The following is a 16,756-nucleotide window of genomic DNA, read 5'->3' on the forward strand; positions in this document are numbered from 1 at the left end:
CCACTTGCTTAGCATCAGTCTTCCCCAGTAGACTGAGCATGGAGCTGGTGTCTGTTTTGCTGAGTGTCTTCTCACCAGCACAGAGCATGGTGACTGGCTCACAACTAGGAGAAAGGGGCCTGCTCAACACATGCTTCTGAAAAGACGGGGTGTCGATACTCAGGATTTTGAAGTTCACCTAAAGAGTTAGGTCAGGGAGGGCCATGCAGCATGGTGGCCAGTCTGAGGCTACAGCAGTGCATGGAAGACACAGTGAGGGCTTGAGCCAAGGCAGAGGCAGGAGGACAGGGGACTGAGGAGATTCCCAAGTCAGTGGGAAGGGCTCATGAGATGTGGAAAGAAAGGGAGGTGTCAAGAACCACTGCGGGTTCCCAGCTCGGTCAATGGAGCATGGTGGTGCCCATTCCTGAGATGGGTTATAGACAGTAAGCTAAAAGTTCTTGCCCCACCCCACCCCACCCCTGCTTATCTTCCTCCTGCCAGTGGCCTGGACTCTGTCCCCAGCACCAGACACAGGCCACACAGTTCAGCAGCACAAGCCCCTTTTTATTAACTATCCTCCTTGGTCTGAATGTGCACAAGAAGAAACGAAACAGTAAAATGCCCCGGGAAGGAGAGGGGGCTCGAGGTTAGGCCAAGTGGATTCCAGCTCCTGGTCCCGGCTGGTTGGGTTCTGGGCAAGGACTCCCTCAGCTGCCCCCACCCCGAAATCCAGCATTAGGAGGCTGTGCAGCCCTGCTGACCGGGCCGTCCTCCTAACCTCGTCAGGCATGGGTGCTGTGCAGCAGGCAGAGAGCAAACAGCAGAGTGCGCTGGCCCCAGGGACTGAGGATGTGAGGCAAGGCAGCTCACCCCATGTGGGGACTGAGCAGGAGCCTATCGGCCTCCAGCCAGCCTCGGCTTCTGCTCTGACTGCCCGAGTGGCTGGCTGCTGGGCGGGTCCTCCTGCCACCTGAGGTTTTGGGCAGGAGGGGTCAGGGAAATGCCGGAGGTTTCAGAGAGAGGAAGCCTGATTCGGTGCCGGGTGTTGGCCAAAGTGGGCGGCCGAGGTGTTCAAAACAGGAATATGGAGCGAGAGAATAGTTCCTCCTCACCCTGCCTGGGGCACAGTCCAGATGTGACCTCAAGGTGACTGATGGGCCACCAGGGCCAGGCCTGGTGGGAAAGTGGGGCGTAAGTGGATGACAGGGTTTTGCATGGCCTCACACCGCCCCAATACTTATGTGAGCAGGAGGTTGAGCTGCTCAGAAAAATGGGATGGAGGCGGGGTGAGGTGGTGGGGTGGGGGAGGAGCAGACAAGATCCCGATTGGAAGGGAAACTTCCAGGCTGGCATGCCTGCAGTCAGATGCTACCCAGTCAAGGACAACTCAGTTGCCTTTCTTTTCTTCTTTTAAGGAGGGCGCAGCTCACAGTGGCCCATGTGGGGATCGAACCGGCAACACCACGCTCCAACCAACTGAGCTAACCAGCCACCTCTCAGCTGCCTTTCTTATCTCTGGGCTACCGCGCTGGGTAGGGCGGGTGGGGGTGTGTGTGGGAGTGAAGGGCAGAGAGAAGAGAAGCAATCATTGGAAGAAAAGATGACAGGTTCACCTTGATCGTCACCAGCCCAGCCTGCACAGGTCTGCAAGGGTCCCAGGCTTGTCCACCACCCACCCTTGTGCCTCTGAACAGAGGGGCCCACCTGGGGTCTGAGAGAGAAGACAGACTCCCCGGCTCGGGGAAAGCGAACGGCAGAGTACTCACAGCACCGTGGCACGGGACGCCCCTGGCCCCTGGCTGAGCCGGGCTGGCACCGTTTGTAAACATTAGACTTGGGGATGTCTGGGGATGGAGGAGGACACCTGGGTTTGGGTAATGACACAGGGCGAGGCCCCAGAGGCTTGGGAAATGTCAATCAGCCATGGGAAAGCGGGAGATAGGCTCCCTGTGGGCCCAGGAGGGAGTGGACAAGGCATGAATCTCTCCGCCTCTGCGCATCTATGTGAATTCAGTGCTACGGCTGGAACTTGTCAGATCCCAGAGGAAGCCTCTGCTGGCTGGTCCGCCAAGAGACCAGAGCGGGCGCTGCGTGAGTCCTGGGCTAATGAGGCGCACCCCTACTCAGGACTGGCTGCTCTGGGGACGATGGTGGCCTTTTGCCCACATTCCTTCTCCAGAGGGAGGTTAGGCTGCATCCTTTCTTCTGACCCTCTTCACCGATGGGTGCTAGGCATGGAGAAGTTGAGAGCTGGAGGAGTGGGGGAAGGTTGCTTTGTGATGCGAGACCTCCTACCATCCACGTCACTGCCAGGACAGTGGAGCAGGAAGGGAGCTGGGTTTGAGCTGTCCAGAGGTGTGGAGCCTCATTTCATCCCAGATCCGTCCCTGGAAAATGATGTCGGGTGTAGAGGTGAATGATGCCGTCCTCAGGGTGGCCCTGCAGCAGTACGAGATGGGTTCCTGTGTCCAGTGGCAAAGGCTGTGTGTTCCCTGGGAGGCACTGGTTATGCCAAGAGATCCACAAAGATGGCATTGGCTGTGGTCTGGCCGAAGATGAAGGCTCCCAGGGTGACCAAGAGCACTCCGTAAAAGACCAGCACCCACCAGCTGTAGGGCAGAACGAGAGAGGGGCCTGGTCAGTCAACCCACCCCTGACTCTGCAGACGTCTGATACATACATGTATCAGTGAGTTACCGTAATTACTTAAATCTCTTTTCTTGTAGAATACCTCCTACTTCTCAAGGGCTTTTCATACAAAGGTTACTGCTGCTAGGTGGACGATCCCTAATCCACAGGTGAAGAGACCAAGGCTAATGGGATTGACTGGTCACAGCAAGCCAAGGGCAGGACCAGGATTAGAACACATGTCTCCTGATGGAAAGATCTTCAGGAAAAAGCAGGTGACATAGAGTGTGAGCCATTTCATTAAAAAAAAAGAAAAGAAAAAAGTGCTAAGCGAAATAAGTCACACAGTAAAAGTAGAGAACCATATGATTTCACTGATACGTGGTATATAAAACTGAAAACAACAAAAGGTCAAGACAAACAAATGAAGGAACAAAAACTCATAGACATAGACAGTAGTTTAGGGGTTACCAGAGGGTAAGGGGGGAGGGGGGCTCTAGAAGAGGGTAAATGGGGTCTGTTATATGGTGATGGAAGGAGAACTGACTCTGGGTGGTGAACACATAATGTGAGATATAGATGATGTATTACAGAATTGTACACCTGAAATCTATATAACTTTGCTAACAATTGTCACGCCAATAAACTTTAATAAAAAAAAAAGCAAGCAAATATATGCATCAGAAATAGCAACAAGGTTATAACTGGGTATTAAGAATGATTTTATTTGCTTCCATAGACTTGTCTGTGTTTTTTTAGGTTTTATATAATGAATATTACTTGCATAGTATATATTTTTAAAAAGCATGCAACCTATTCTCAGCCTCTTACTATTCAGAGAAACATGCATATAAAAACAATGTGGTGTTTTTATATCTATTTAAACAGAAATCTAGAAGGCTGTTATACATATAGCGCTGGCAGGGGAGTGGGAGCCAGGGTATTCTCATTCAGTGCTGCTGAGACTCTGACTGGTACCGCCTTTGTGGAAGGTAATTTGTGCCAAAATAAAAACGAGCATGCCCTGTGACGTAGCAATTTCCTTCTAAGAATCGATCCTGCCAAGAACCTCGAACAGGTGTGCCAAGATGTGTATGTGTAAGAGTGTTCACATCCAGGACACGTTCACACAGCAGAATATTCTGCAGCCCTTCAAAAGGGAAGAAATGGATTGTCTTGTGTTGCCATAGAATGGTCTCCAACGTACATGGTTAAATGGAAAAAAAAAGAAAAGGCTAGTGGCAGAAAAGTGTGTCTGGCATGAAACCATTTTTGAAAAAAACAAACTCGATACAAAATCCCGTGTCTTTGTGTGTCCACGTGCAGAGTGTTGCATACACAGACAGGCACACATGCCCAGAAGAGTCCAGAAGGGCACAGACCATGCTGATAGCATGGAGCTCTCTCAGGAGAAGGCATGTGGCAGGGAGTGGGCTGTGGGGGAGAGGCACTTCCACTGTTGCCTCTCAAGTCCTTCAGTAGTGTTTGAATTGTCCTAACTGCCATGTTACCCATAAAAAAAAAAAAGTATTTTCAAAACTCGTGTTTTTCAAAGTATGCAAGCCTCCTGACCCCTACTATGTTAAGGACCCCTCCCCCCGCAACACACAAGGCTACCTCCCGATCTACTACCTCCCCTGAGAGGACCAAGGGCGAGGACCGAGGGCTGGGCCCTGCTTTACCTGACTGGCTTGACTTCTTCCATCTCAGAGAGTTTGGCTTGAATGAGACACAGCCCTGGAAGAGAAGAGGTGGCTCTGAGAGCTTGGGTGGGCTCCCTCCCTCAGGCCCAGCCTCCTCCCTAATGGATAGGCAGAGGTGGTGGATGGAGAAAGGACTGTTTACTGTCCTAGATATGCTATTTCTGCCAGCCACACCCAGCTGGAGGTGCTAGATCTGCTCTCCTAGGAGAGGCGAGCATCTGACAGGCACACCTTGGGCTGCAGGCAAGACTCAGAGCTAAAGGGGCAGCCCTGGAAGCTGACCCAGTGGTGACTAGACCCCAGGGCCCTTCCCAGGACACTTCTGAGCAGATGTGGTCCCCTTGCTCCAAGCAAAGTGGCAAGGGCTTTCTAGGTGGTCTCCTAAAAAAAATAAGCTGGGTATTGTCAGAACTCATGGCTGGGAAGATGGGACCGTTTTCCAGGGATCTGGTGGCAGACCCATGTCTGAAACGCAGATCTCCTGGCTTTTGTGTCAGGGTGCTGCCACCAGATCCCATTGCCCTCTGGGGACTGAACCAGCCAGATTCCTGATGGTCATGAAGCAGCAGGGACTTGAATGGAGGCTTAAGGGTATAGGATGTGGACTTGGGCAGACCTGAAGTTGAAAGGCTCTGTTACTCATTAGGTGAGTTCGTGACCCTCCCTGAATCTCACATCTCCCCATCAGTCAAACAGAGTGTCAACCATTATCTTCTTTTCGGGAGATGCTGCTTGCATAGGGGTTGGCACAGAGCCTGTGGAGGGGGACAGTGAATGCTGGTGGTTGCTCTCCCCGGGCCGGTGAACAAGCGAGGAGCTGAGGCCGGGGAGGCCCTGGGAGCCAAGGGTCCGCACCTGGGAAGACAAAGATGAAGCAGGCGGCCAGGCCTCCGATGACCGAGATGACCTTGCCGATGTCAGGGATGAAGAGCGCCAGGAGCAGGGTGAGCAGGAACCAGACCAGCGTCTGCAGCACTCGCCGCCGCCGCTCCCGCCCCACGTCCTCCTCCACTGGCAGCCCCTGGTAGCGCAGCCACAGGCCCTCGACCACCGCCCTGCCCACAGGGAGAGGGCTCAGCCTCAGCCGCGCACCTGCTAACAGCCTCCACCTCCAGCTCGGAGCCAGACTCCCGGCTGGGCAGATGCGGGTGAGGCCCTGAGCCCTGAGCCCCTTTCCTCTTCTGTAAAGTGGGCCTCGTTGCCCTCTTCTCGGGGCAGCCTTGGGGCCTGGGTGAGATGGTCAATGAGAAGGGCTTAATGCCCTGCCTGGCCCAGGACGTAGAGGGGCCAGGGGGACATAGGCCGCTCACCCGGCGGGAACTGATGCTATTCTTCTCCCAGAAAGGAAAGGGCTGGGATACCCAGAAGGCTGTGTGTTCAGAAAAGAATCTAGGCTAGAGGTTCTCACAGGACTCACAGAATGTTCTGGGAACTCTGGGACAAAAAGGACCCCAAGACCCGGCTGGGGTACTTGCGGGGCCATGCTAGGCACTGTTTCCTATGGGCTTCAATTTCTCCTTCTACAAAGTGGGTTCCGTACAAGACCATATGATCATGTTCAAAGGCCTTTCAGGGTCCCCGAGGGAGCACCCCAGTGGGGTGGGGGGACTCACCGCCCACAGAAGTGCAGGATGGAGTAGGAGGTGAGCACACTCAGGATGATGAAGGCCCGGGCCACAGCCACCGCCATGTCATTGGAGGGATAGGACAGGAGCACGTCAGGGTCCACAGACGCTCCAAAGGTCAGGAAGCCACAGATGCCTGAGGGCAGGGACAGGAGGGCTGGGTCAGGGCCACCCTGGGAGGGTCAGGCTGAATGGACCGTTCACTGCTGGATGTGACATCAGATGGGGCGGGCGTTGGAGCAGGTCGGGAGGCTTACAGGGTGTCGGGCTGGGATCAGAAGCCTGCCTCCCTGACTTCTCACAGCCACCCTCCCCTGCCACCTTTCTGACGGTGCACTCGCCCAGCACGGTCCTGCCTCAGGCTTCTGCACTAACTTTCCGTCTACCCAGCCCTTCATGCTGCCATCTCCTCATCACGCAGGTCTCAGCCCAGATGTCCCCCCTCAGACAACGCTTCCCTGCCCAGCCCGTCCACAATGACCCCCACCCTCAACGCTACCTCACGACACCCTGTGGTTTTCTTCACAGCACTCCCCTCTCTGAAATGTTTTTAAACTTGTGTATTGTCGGTTTCCCCGACCAGAACACGAGCCCCAGGAGCGCGGGGACTCTGCCCCTTTGCCTCTCACTCCTCACTCTGTCTTCAGAGGTAGAACAGTGCTGGCCCCAGAACTGTCTGGGGAAGGAATCACAGGGCCGTCCTTCCTGGTCTTCCAGTCCTGCTTCTTCATCCAGACCATTCTGCACGCAGCACCTGCAGCCATCTTTCAACGAGCCATGCTCCTGCTTGAAATGTTTCCTGTCTCTCCCAACAGTCCTCAAGGCCCAACAGGCTCTGGCCCCAGTCCCTGTCTGGCCTCAGGGACTGTCCCCTGCCCCGAACTTGCTCCTCTACAGCTATGCAGACCTTTCTTCTGTCCCCGCCTCAGGGATTGGCCTTTTCTGGTCCCTCTGTCTGGAATGCTCTTCCCCCAGCTCTTTAGATTCTGGCTCCTTCTCATCACTTGGGACGCCAAATGCCAACGCCTCACAGAGGAGTCTTCTGTGAACTACCCCCCTAAACTGCCCCCTCCCGATCCCACTCACATCTTCCCTGTGTCACTGTCACCATGGTACACATCACTGTCTGAGATTCTTTACTGCTTCCTGCTCTACTCTTGTAAGACCGCCTCTCTGACTAGACTGTCAATTCCATGAGGGCAGGACCAGGTCTATATATCTCCACGGCATTCCCCATGCTGAGAGCAGTTCCTGGCACTTGCTCGGCACCAGTGGAGAGCTGATGAATGAATGGATGAATACATCTCTCTCACCTGGCCCAAGGCAGCCACGTTTAAGCCAATGCCTACAGAAGGATTTGGTGTGCTAAGTGTGAACGGCTGTCCCCAGGAAAGTTGAGCCAGAGGATTTGGGGACAAAGAAGGCAAATGGGAGCACTCCAAGCCTGGCCTTTGGAGGGGAGCACTCACCTGTGCCCATGTAGACAGCGAGGGCGATGACCATGGCGGCTGTCACCACCCCGCCCCAGGTCTTCACCTCGGGGCGCTGCATGCTGTTGAAGATAGGCACACTGCTCACGTGGCACTGTCAGGGTGAAGGTCACAGTTATGGTGGGGAAGCGACCTCACTCCCGGTTTCCAGAGGGAGGTTCCTTGGGGGCAAAGACCACAGGGACAAGAGGCAAGTCCTGGGGCCCCCACTCCATCCTTCCTCCCAAGGCTCCCCCATCCTGCCTGGAATGTGGGCTCCATCATAGAGTAAGGAGTGAGCTAAGGCAACTGGCACCTGAAATCCAAAGCAGATGGTGGGCATGGCATTGAACATGGCTATCCAGGAGGCTGGCCTGTGGACAAACACACAAGAATCTGCTGCCTGTGAAGCTCACAGAGCCACCAACAACCCCCTGCCCTTAAGTCTTCATTCAGCCCACTATGACCTCCACCAACTAGCATCTACACATTCAAGCCACAGAAATCTGGGAATGAGAAGACATCTCCATTTCACAGGTCAGTAAACTGAGGCTCTGGAAGGCCCTCCTGGAACCAAAATCCAGAATTTCTGGCTCCTGCACCGGAGCTTTTGCTTTTCTGGCTTGTTCTCTTCAAGAAAAGGGAAGTGACAAAACAGACTCATCTTTATGTAGCAGATATAGAAATTACAGATGAGCACGAGTTAGAAAAATGTGCAATTCCACCCTGGTAGTCTCCACACCTGAGGCCTAGTCTCATGGTGGCTCATCTATTGGATGCCAGTGGCAAAGTCTTCCCGTCTCTGGTTCTCATTCTTCCCTCCAGTAAAAATATCGGGATCTCTTGCTCCTTCCCACAATGCCCATGAGTCAAGCCCCGATGACCTAATGAGCCTTGAGAAGAGAACCTGTGTGGCCTCTGACGTCTGACCCAGCACCTCTTGGGGCCCAAGTGGTGGCTTCTACCCCGTGGCACCAGGGGGACCTCACCCACCTGGTTAGGATGTCCCCTGGGGTCATCTCTTTATCTGGCCAGAAGTATTTGATGATAACGATGGCAGTGACATACCAGGTGCCCACCACGCTCAGGAAGCTGCGGGAAGAATGGACTGAACTTCCTCCTCCCTCGCCCCAGGCGCCTTCTGTCTGATTCCACCCCAGGGGCATCCACGTGCAGCTCTAGTGACCACAGTGTCTACTGAATGAACTGGGAGGCTATTCCAAGCAAAGACTCAAGAAATGCGTGAGAAATAAGTTTTGGAGAAACTGGCCATAGCTAGGAGGGAGCTGGGCCCCAATAGGAGGCCAGAATGACATTTCTGACCATTAGGACATGCACTGGTTCGGGTCCATGGCTTGGAGGACTGGGCTTCAAAGCTCATCTCCTATTTCAGTCAGAGCAGCTGCCACTTGGCGAGGGCTGTAAGCAGGGACTTTGAGAACGAGGGCCTTGGAGACACTGGAGGTAAAAGGGTTGAAGGTACAAATACTGGAATGTCAACATTAAAGGGGACCATGGAGACAGCTGAGTGTGACCCTGTCCTTTATGGGCCACAGGAAACAGCTTAGAATCCCACGGCTTTTCAGATCATAAGCCAGGAAGCCTCTCCCTTCATAAAAAGCTGTGTGGAAGGCGCTGCCAGGCTGACAATCCCAACTGATGAAAAATCCCCTTCTCCCTGGGAAAGTCAGGGCCCAGGCCAGGGGGATGTCTTCACACACCTGATTATCACCTGTCCCTTCTTTGACAAGGACATTGGAGCTGAGTATCCCACTGATACAAAGGGCCACTGTCTCCCTTGTCTCTGACAGAAAAGGAAGACTTATGCTGGAACCCCTGCAAGCCCTGTTCTGCCCTGCCTTGCCCACTCTTGCTGCCTCAAGGCAAGGTGGCATCTCCAGCAGCCCCTGGGTCTCCAGTTGCCTGTGATCAGAGCTGTCTGGCCAGGGCTGGGGTGGGGCCTCCAAACCTGGCATATTTCTGGAAGCCGATCTCCCTGGGGATGGAAAGGGGCAGGATGAAGAGGAAGGCAGTGAGGCTGATGGTGAACTTTCGGTCTGTGTACCAGGGGCTGCCACCAGCACCCTCAGGGTCCTTTGCCATCACAGCTATAACTGCACAGGGAAGAAGGAGGGAGCGTCATGCCAGGTGGCTGCAGGGTGCGGCCCTCCTGCTCTGCTGGGCCTCAGGACTTTCATCTGTCTCATGGGCACAGCAGCCAGGAGGGAGGATTTCCAGATGAATGCCGGGCCCAGGCTGTGCCTGGGGCAGGTGTTCCATGCCCTTCCCTTCCCCCCAGACCCTCCACGGCCAAGGTGAAGGGATGAGGTAGCTCCTAGGGAAACTCACTCTTGTCCTGCTGGTCCCCGATGATGATGAGGAAGGCGATGCAGGTGCCGAACGTGTAGATGGCAATGGACACCTCACACAGCACGCCCGTCAGCTTGCCACACACTGCCCACACCACCTCCTGGTAGGTCCGCTCATTGCTGGCCTGGGAGCAGTAGGCCAGGATGACGAGGCCACTGATGATGAAAACCAGCATGCCCTGTGAGCAGCGACAGAGCAAGAGGGGGTGGGAACGGCCGGGCAGCAAAGGGCAGCCTGGTCTTGCTCAGCATTTACTGGGCCAGTGTCCAGAGCCGGTTGGCACATTAACCTCATCTTGTAGGGCAAGTTTAATAGATTACTGGGGGCTGCCAAATTGAGATTTTCTTTACAAACAAAAGTTTTGCGGAAAATTTCAAACATACACACAAGTAGATAGAATGGTATAATAGATACACCTATCACTCAGCTTCAAAAATCATCAATGCATGGCCAATTTTGTTTCATCTATTCCTTCTACTCTGGATTATTTTGAAGAAAATACAAGCTATCATATCATTTCAACAGCAAACATTATAGCATACAGTTCTAAAAGGGCCTGCTTTTTAAACATAACCACAAGATTATTAAACATGCAATCGATGTCAAATTTCCCTGATTGCTGGGAAGGCTTTCGAAGCCTTGTCTGGGCTCAGAGGAAAGAATGCGGGAATAGATCAGTAATGCCTCCCGTGTGTGTGTGTGGGGGTGTGTGTGAGGGGACAGGGGTAGCATGTGTCACCTACTGACCACCCCTGATCCAAAGCCTCCCCTTTGAGGCAAAGAGGCCATACCCACCAGCTGAACTGCCTTTCTGCCCACTGGGCCTGCACACTCACCATCTGCAGCATGATGCCGGCTGCCACGCCCCCGGCAGTGCTGAAGGCTGCTGGGAAGTTGAGTAACCCTGCACCCAGGCAGGCATTGACTACGATGAAGATGGCCCCAAATGTAGAAGTGGTGCCTCTGCTCAGACCTTCAGGGGAGGCCTCCCCCTCACTCTTGGGGTTTGTGTCCACACAAGGACTCTGCAGCAGACGGGCCCGCTCCCCAGGGTCTGTGCTGAAGCCCCACTCGCCAGGGTCACTGTTGATGCTGACCTGGGCCATGGCCCTGGGAGACCTCTTCCAGGAGGGTCTGCAGATTCTGCTTCACGACCACATCCCCTGGGCAGCTGAGGCAAGACCTTCGGCTGGTGGGCGGCACCAGCCTGTTTGGGCTGTTCTGCTAAGAGGCTTGTGGGCTCTGGCTCATCCTGGCCTAGATGGGAAAGGCAGGTACTAGGGTTACCCTGAGGGGGCACAGAAAGGTGAAACAAATTTCCCATGATCACATGGCTGGGATTGAAACCCAGGTGTGCCTCTGTGTAGAAGACTGGGTGCCCCAGCATGGGATGGCAGAGACAGAAATAGGTCAGAGGCAAACCCTACTTGTTTCAGACTTATAGACCCGTAAGGTAAAAAGACATAGACACAAAAGAGAGGGGTAGTAACATGTCAGCACTAGAGAGAGGCCACATACGGGGCAGGAGTGTCACGGACGTATCTAATTCAGTCCTTATGAAAGTGGTCACAAAGCTTTGGAGAGCTTCTGACCCAGGGTCACATATTAGCAAGTTGCAGAGCAGGATGTGGACCCAGATCTGTCTGGATTTCCAGCCTGTTTCCACACCACAGAGTCCCAAGAGTACCCCTCACTCAGAACTGTGGACATTTCAATGTATTACAGCCCAGCACACCTCCCTCCAGTCCACAGTCTAAATTCTGCATAGCTTTCAAAGCCCTTCAAAATTCAGGTCAGTTTGCACTCTTTGCCCACGTGACTGGCCTAACCACTGTTCATCACAGGAGCATTGTCTCTGATGCCCTCAGCACACCGGTGGTTTCGAACGAACGGCAAAGGAAGCCCCCTGGGTAGTCAGATGCTTCGCATTGCTTCTGATGAAGGTCAAGCACAGTTGGGAATGGTACACTCATGAGAGAGGAAGGGAGAGTTCGGGTGCTCTTGGATATTGGTCACCACGCGTGCAATCAAGGGACCAGCTCCAGAGGAAATATCTTTCCGCTGGCTCCAAGTCCAGAAAGATCAATCAGATGCCACAGTACTTCCTCTTACGCAACCTGCCACCCAGTCAGCAACCCAGCATAAAAAAAAAAACCAAACAAACAAAAAGGCAGCGAGTAGTGGAGGAAGAGTCTTGGGCTCCCAGGCTTCCAGCAGAGCTAGAGACAGGGCCCTGCGAAGCGAGTGCTACCAGAGCTGTGAGGCCGCCTCAACCCGGCTCACATCTCAGACAGCGGTCTCAGCCTTGGCCCAAGATCTCTCCGCCTGCCCTCCCCTCAAAGCACTCACCTCCATTGTCCCCGGCTTACCTGCTCTTTCCACCTGATGGGCTATGGTGGAGGGGGCTTGCACCTTACAGCTCCTTCTCCCCAAAGATCTGGGATCTGATTCTCCTCCCTTCTCTCTCTGGCCCCAATTTCTTCTTTCTCACGGCTTTACCTAAAACGTGCCGTCAGCAGAAAGAAGAGTTTGAGCTGTTTTCGTGCTGGTCAGCAGAGCCCAGGCAACTGAGCCGCTCTGACTCTGTCATAGAAGAGAGCACCAGATCAGTCAGGGAAACAGGCCCCCGGAGGGAAAGAGGCTAGTCTGAGGTCACAGTGGGGAGTTGGCAGAGAAGCCTGATGCAGCATGCTCAGGCCAGAGCTGTGACCTCTGCAGTAAGTAGGGCCCTCAGATCCCAAGAGGAGCAGGCTCCCACTCTAGCCTGGGGCTGGATCCCAGTAACGTAAGGGGTGGGCTGCACTGGGAGGTGAACCATGGCACACCGGGAGTGGAGGGGACGACCTCCACGCCTGAAGTGAGGCGAGTGGGGTTCTGTGGGGTAAACAGGGGAGGGGCTCCAGGATTCGATCCCGGCCTAGGACTAGGTGGAGACTGGGTAGTGACAGGCAGGGCTAAGGCGCCGCACAGCCCGCCCAGCGGAGCGCGGGCGTGGGGCGCAGGACGCCAGGCTTCGGAGCCCTGCAGGGCGTGGGCAGGGCTCGGCCTCGGTCGGGCCCTGGGGACCCGTGGATCTAAAGCTTCCACCCTACACGGCCGCTACCTCCTGCCCACCTACCTACCGTGCTTCACGCCGGAGCCGGCTGCGGCGACACGTGAACAGCAGTCACATGATCACTGGGGCTGGGGCGAGCCCGGGACACCCTGGGATTTGTAGTTTCCGTTGGCAGTATTCCCACGTATGTATGTACCATACTGTAAACTGATCACTTGTTGGACAGCTGAGTTGTTTGCAGCTTTGTACGGTTGCTAGCTTTGTACAGCATAGGAAATAGTCAATGCAATTGTAGCAGCTATATACAATCTCAGAGGAGTAGTGGATTGGAGGAGAGGGGTTATCAATTTGTGAGGGGTGTAAATGTCTAACTACTACATTGTTTTCTACACTTGAAACTAATTTAAAAAACCCATAATAGCTTTATGGAGTTTTAGGCATTTTCCCCATAAAATCGATCCTTTTAATGTGTCCGATACAGCGGTTTTTAGCATATTCACAGAGTTTTGCAGCCATAGCCACTCTCTAATTTCAGCATTGTCATCATTCTTCCCCCCAAACCCTGTAACCATTAGCAGTCACCTGCTGTATCCTTCCCTCCCCTAAGCCCCTGGCAACCACTAACCTATTTTGTGCTTTGGATGAACTGTTTTCAAGTTTCATCCATGTTGGAGCATATTAATACTTCCTTTTTTTATTGCTGAATAATATTCCATGGTATCACTACACCACATTTTGTTTATTCATTCATCAGTTGATTGGACATTTGGGTTGTTTCCACTTTTTGGCTGTCGTGAATAATGCTGCTGTGAACATTCACGTACAAGTTTTTGTGGGATGCATATTTTGTGGGAATATACACGTATGTAGGAGTACAATTGCTGGGTTGAATAGTAACCCTGTTTAACTTTTTGAGGAATTTGCTGGACTGTTTCCCAAAACAGCTCCACCATTTTACATTCCTATCAACATTGTGTGAGGATTCCAATTTCTCTACAGTTTTGATTATTGCCATCCTAGGAGGTGTGGAGTGATTTTCATAGTGGTTTTGATTTGCATTTCACTGATGACTCACGTTAGCCTCTTTTCATGTGCGTATTTGGCCATTAGTATGTCTTCTCTGGAGAAATGTCTATTCAGAATTTTTTCCCCAGTTATTAATTGGGTCATTTGTCTTTTTATTCTTGAGCTGTGTTCTTTATATATTCTGGATACAAATCCCTTATCAGATATGCATGTATGATTTGCAATACTATTCTCAAGATTTTTATAAGATTATCATTTTAAAAAAGAAAAATTTGGTCTTTCAATTATTAGATATAAACCAATAACTTCTATGAAGAAAATTCCACAGCCCGTAAGTAAGGAAAATAAAAAATTCTCAAGCAGGCTTAGTGAGCTGAACTTTGGTCATTCAGAGGTAAGCCTGAGGCAGTTTGGTCTGATAGTACCCAATGGCGGGTCAATGGGTCAGCTGTATCTGAACCATCTAGAAAGTTTTCTATTATTAAAAAAATATTGAGTCAGAATGCCCAAAAAAATAAGGCCAGGGAAACCAATATTTTAAAAAAATAAAATAAAATCCAGTCTTGGGACGTATTCTTTTAACAAAGGCATGACTATTCTTTCTGAGCTGGCAAACTAGCTCCTCTACCAGGTGTAGGAATGTTAATATCTCAGACCCAGACTAGAAAACTAGGCAAGGGCTGAAGGCAAACAGTCTGAACTGCTGAGAAAAACATCAGGGTTCATTCACACCCCACGTGACTGTTTTCAGTGAGGAAAGGGACTTAGTCCAGGGTGAGCTGGCAATACCTGTGTTTAAAAATAACAAGGTCAGCAGAGTGGTCAAGTTCCTTTTCCAGTTGAAGTCTTGGCAGCCAACTTTCAACCATGTTGGTTCCAGACAGCGAGACTTGAAGCAGCTTCTCCTAACCTAGGCAGTCAGTCCCTTTACGCAGCAGCTAGTATGTTTATTGCTTTTCCCTTTTAAGATACTTTTCCAATGACCTCCATAAAAGTCAATTCCAGTTCAGTTCATTCACTTTTCCTTTCACCACCGTTGTGTATCCAATTGCAAGAGGGACACGGAAGAGCCAAGGGTCAGGAGTGAGCCTGCTGGGCACCGTGTCCCTCAGGGAGTGAGAAGCAAGGAGGAAAGAACAAGTGGGGCCCGCTGCCCCTTCCAATAACTACCAAACACTGCGGATGTGCTCTGGGCCCGACTCCTGCTCCATTGCCCACCTGGCCAGTAGCTGTCTCATCCAGCATGGCTCCTAGCAGGAAGCAAAGGCGACTGAATAACCTTGGGCAGGACTGACACCAAGCAGGTGCCATTGCTACAGGTCCACTGACAGAATATATGACTACGGTAAGAGGTCGCAGACTGGCCATCTACTGTTTGCATCTTGCTTGCAAATCATTAAAAAAAACAAACTTGAATGAGTTGCCAACTTTTAAGCATCGATAGACCTTCCATAAATATCAGGAGAGACCTGCAACCCTGGACTTTCATTCTTACAGTGCTTGTCACTTCCCTATCGCTCCTCATCACTGAGGTTGAGGGTTGGTCACCAGGGACCATCTTACATCCAGGTTGCATTACTCTTTTTACTTTACCTTCACTGTTTATTTGTATTACCTACTTGGCTCCTATAGACATCGGAAGCTGCCACCTCCCCTCCATCTCCTCTGCTCCCAGTCTACACCCACAAGATCCTCTGAGGTACCCCACTTGTCCCCCAAGATTTTCAACATTTTGGGACTGGACAAGTTGAATGGCAAGGCAAAGACAAAGATGTGGCTTTCGTTTACATTTGGAAAAGCTAACACAGCTGTCGGCTTATGGTCAGGGGAACACGAGTTCAAACTTATGGGATATACAGCCATTTCTCCCCTTTCCTCCCATTAAAGAAAAAAGATGACACGGTAGACAGTGGTCCAGTCTACAGTAACTTTATTGTAACAGAGAAACCAGGCTGCAGTAAGTCTACACGATTAGAGCAGATGGTGGTTTTCTCCCCAACAGGTGAAGCCTGGGCCCAGCTGGCAGCACATGAAGGTTAAGACCAAAGCCCAGAATAGTTATTTCCTGGTTCCACCTTGCACCGCCTGACTCATGATGTTTTGTGACATGAGTGACTTCACCACAGCACTGAACGAAGGTACGAGGTCTAGCTGGGCAGAGGCAACATCCCAGCAGGAGACAATCACTGAAGAGGATGCTGAAGTACCCTGTTTTCCCGAAAATAAGACCTAACCGGATAATCAGCTCTAATGCGTCTTTTGGAGCAAAAATTAATATAAGACCCAGTCTTATATTATAGTAAAATAAGACCGGGTCTTACATTAATTTTTACTCCAAAAGACGCATTAGAGCTGATTGTTCGGCTAGGTCTTATCTTCAGGGAAACACAGTTTAAGTGCAGTTGCCTATTCTCTGCCGAGAAAGGTGAGGGCCTGGGGCGAGCAGTAAACGATGTTCTTCATTCTTCAAGTAAGTGAATGCAGTAGGTTGGGGTGGGTGGTCAGTCGAGCAGAGGACAGGATGAAAATCTAGGCTAGTTATAGATCTCTGTGCCTACAGAAAAGAACAGCAGTGACTAGGGAGGCCAGAAGAACACTAAAATGCCTGCGAGTGCTAAAAACGGGGGCCTTCTTTGTTTTTTTCTTAAATAAGACTGGAAACAGCATCTTTTTTTCCCTTGCTGCAGTGGCAGCAGACTTGCTGGTTTTCACAAAACACTGTTTCTGTAATGTGGTCTGTTGATAAGATGGCTTAATCACGGGAAGACAAACACGAGGCTGACAGTTAATGTTAGAACTAGGTCTTCTCACAAAGCCTCTAATAAGTGGTATTTTCATGTTGGATCAACACCATAAGGTGCTTCAGTTAAAGCTTCGGAAATATTGCAATGGCGTGAT

The 16,756-nt window shown here is 51.8% G+C and overlaps 1 protein-coding gene across 5 annotated transcripts; it reads right to left on the minus strand.

Moving 5' to 3' along the window:
- Positions 1–525: 525 nt before the first annotated feature.
- SLC38A7 (solute carrier family 38 member 7) lies at positions 526–12,959 on the minus strand. Of its 5 annotated transcripts, none has more exons than XM_033128807.1 (12): positions 12,900–12,959; positions 12,147–12,276; positions 10,614–11,034; positions 9,757–9,955; positions 9,377–9,521; positions 8,401–8,499; positions 7,724–7,781; positions 7,408–7,522; positions 5,927–6,074; positions 5,169–5,368; positions 4,293–4,347; positions 526–2,591 (listed from the first exon to the last, which is right to left on the minus strand). In XM_033128807.1, the coding sequence occupies exons 3-12, from the start codon at positions 10,881–10,883 to the stop codon at positions 2,489–2,491; spliced, it is 1,392 nt and encodes a 463-aa protein (XP_032984698.1). In that variant the 5' UTR covers positions 10,884–11,034; positions 12,147–12,276; positions 12,900–12,959; the 3' UTR covers positions 526–2,488. The 5 variants fall into 5 exon arrangements, with proteins under 5 accessions (XP_032984698.1, XP_032984702.1, XP_032984697.1 ...); XM_033128811.1 differs by having other exon boundaries at positions 10,875–11,034; positions 12,147–12,360; positions 12,900–12,931; XM_033128806.1 differs by having other exon boundaries at positions 12,147–12,360; positions 12,900–12,931.
- Positions 12,960–16,756: the final 3,797 nt, after the last annotated feature.

This window comes from Rhinolophus ferrumequinum, chromosome 15 (assembly GCF_004115265.2).
Source record: "Rhinolophus ferrumequinum isolate MPI-CBG mRhiFer1 chromosome 15, mRhiFer1_v1.p, whole genome shotgun sequence".
In the NCBI taxonomy this organism is placed as follows: Eukaryota; Metazoa; Chordata; class Mammalia; order Chiroptera; family Rhinolophidae; genus Rhinolophus; species Rhinolophus ferrumequinum.

Coding starts and splice junctions, on each gene's coding strand:
- SLC38A7 (XM_033128807.1), bottom strand. CDS start 10,883: ATGGCCCAGGTCAGCATCAACAGTGACCCTGGCGAGTGGGGCTTCAGC. Junction 6,075..7,407: donor CGCTGTCTACATGGGCACAG/GTGAGTGCTCCC, acceptor CCCTGCCCTCAG/GCATCTGTGGCTTCCTGACC. Junction 2,592..4,292: donor GAAGAAGTCAAGCCAGTCAG/GTAAAGCAGGGC, acceptor TCTGCCCTACAG/CTGGTGGGTGCTGGTCTTTT.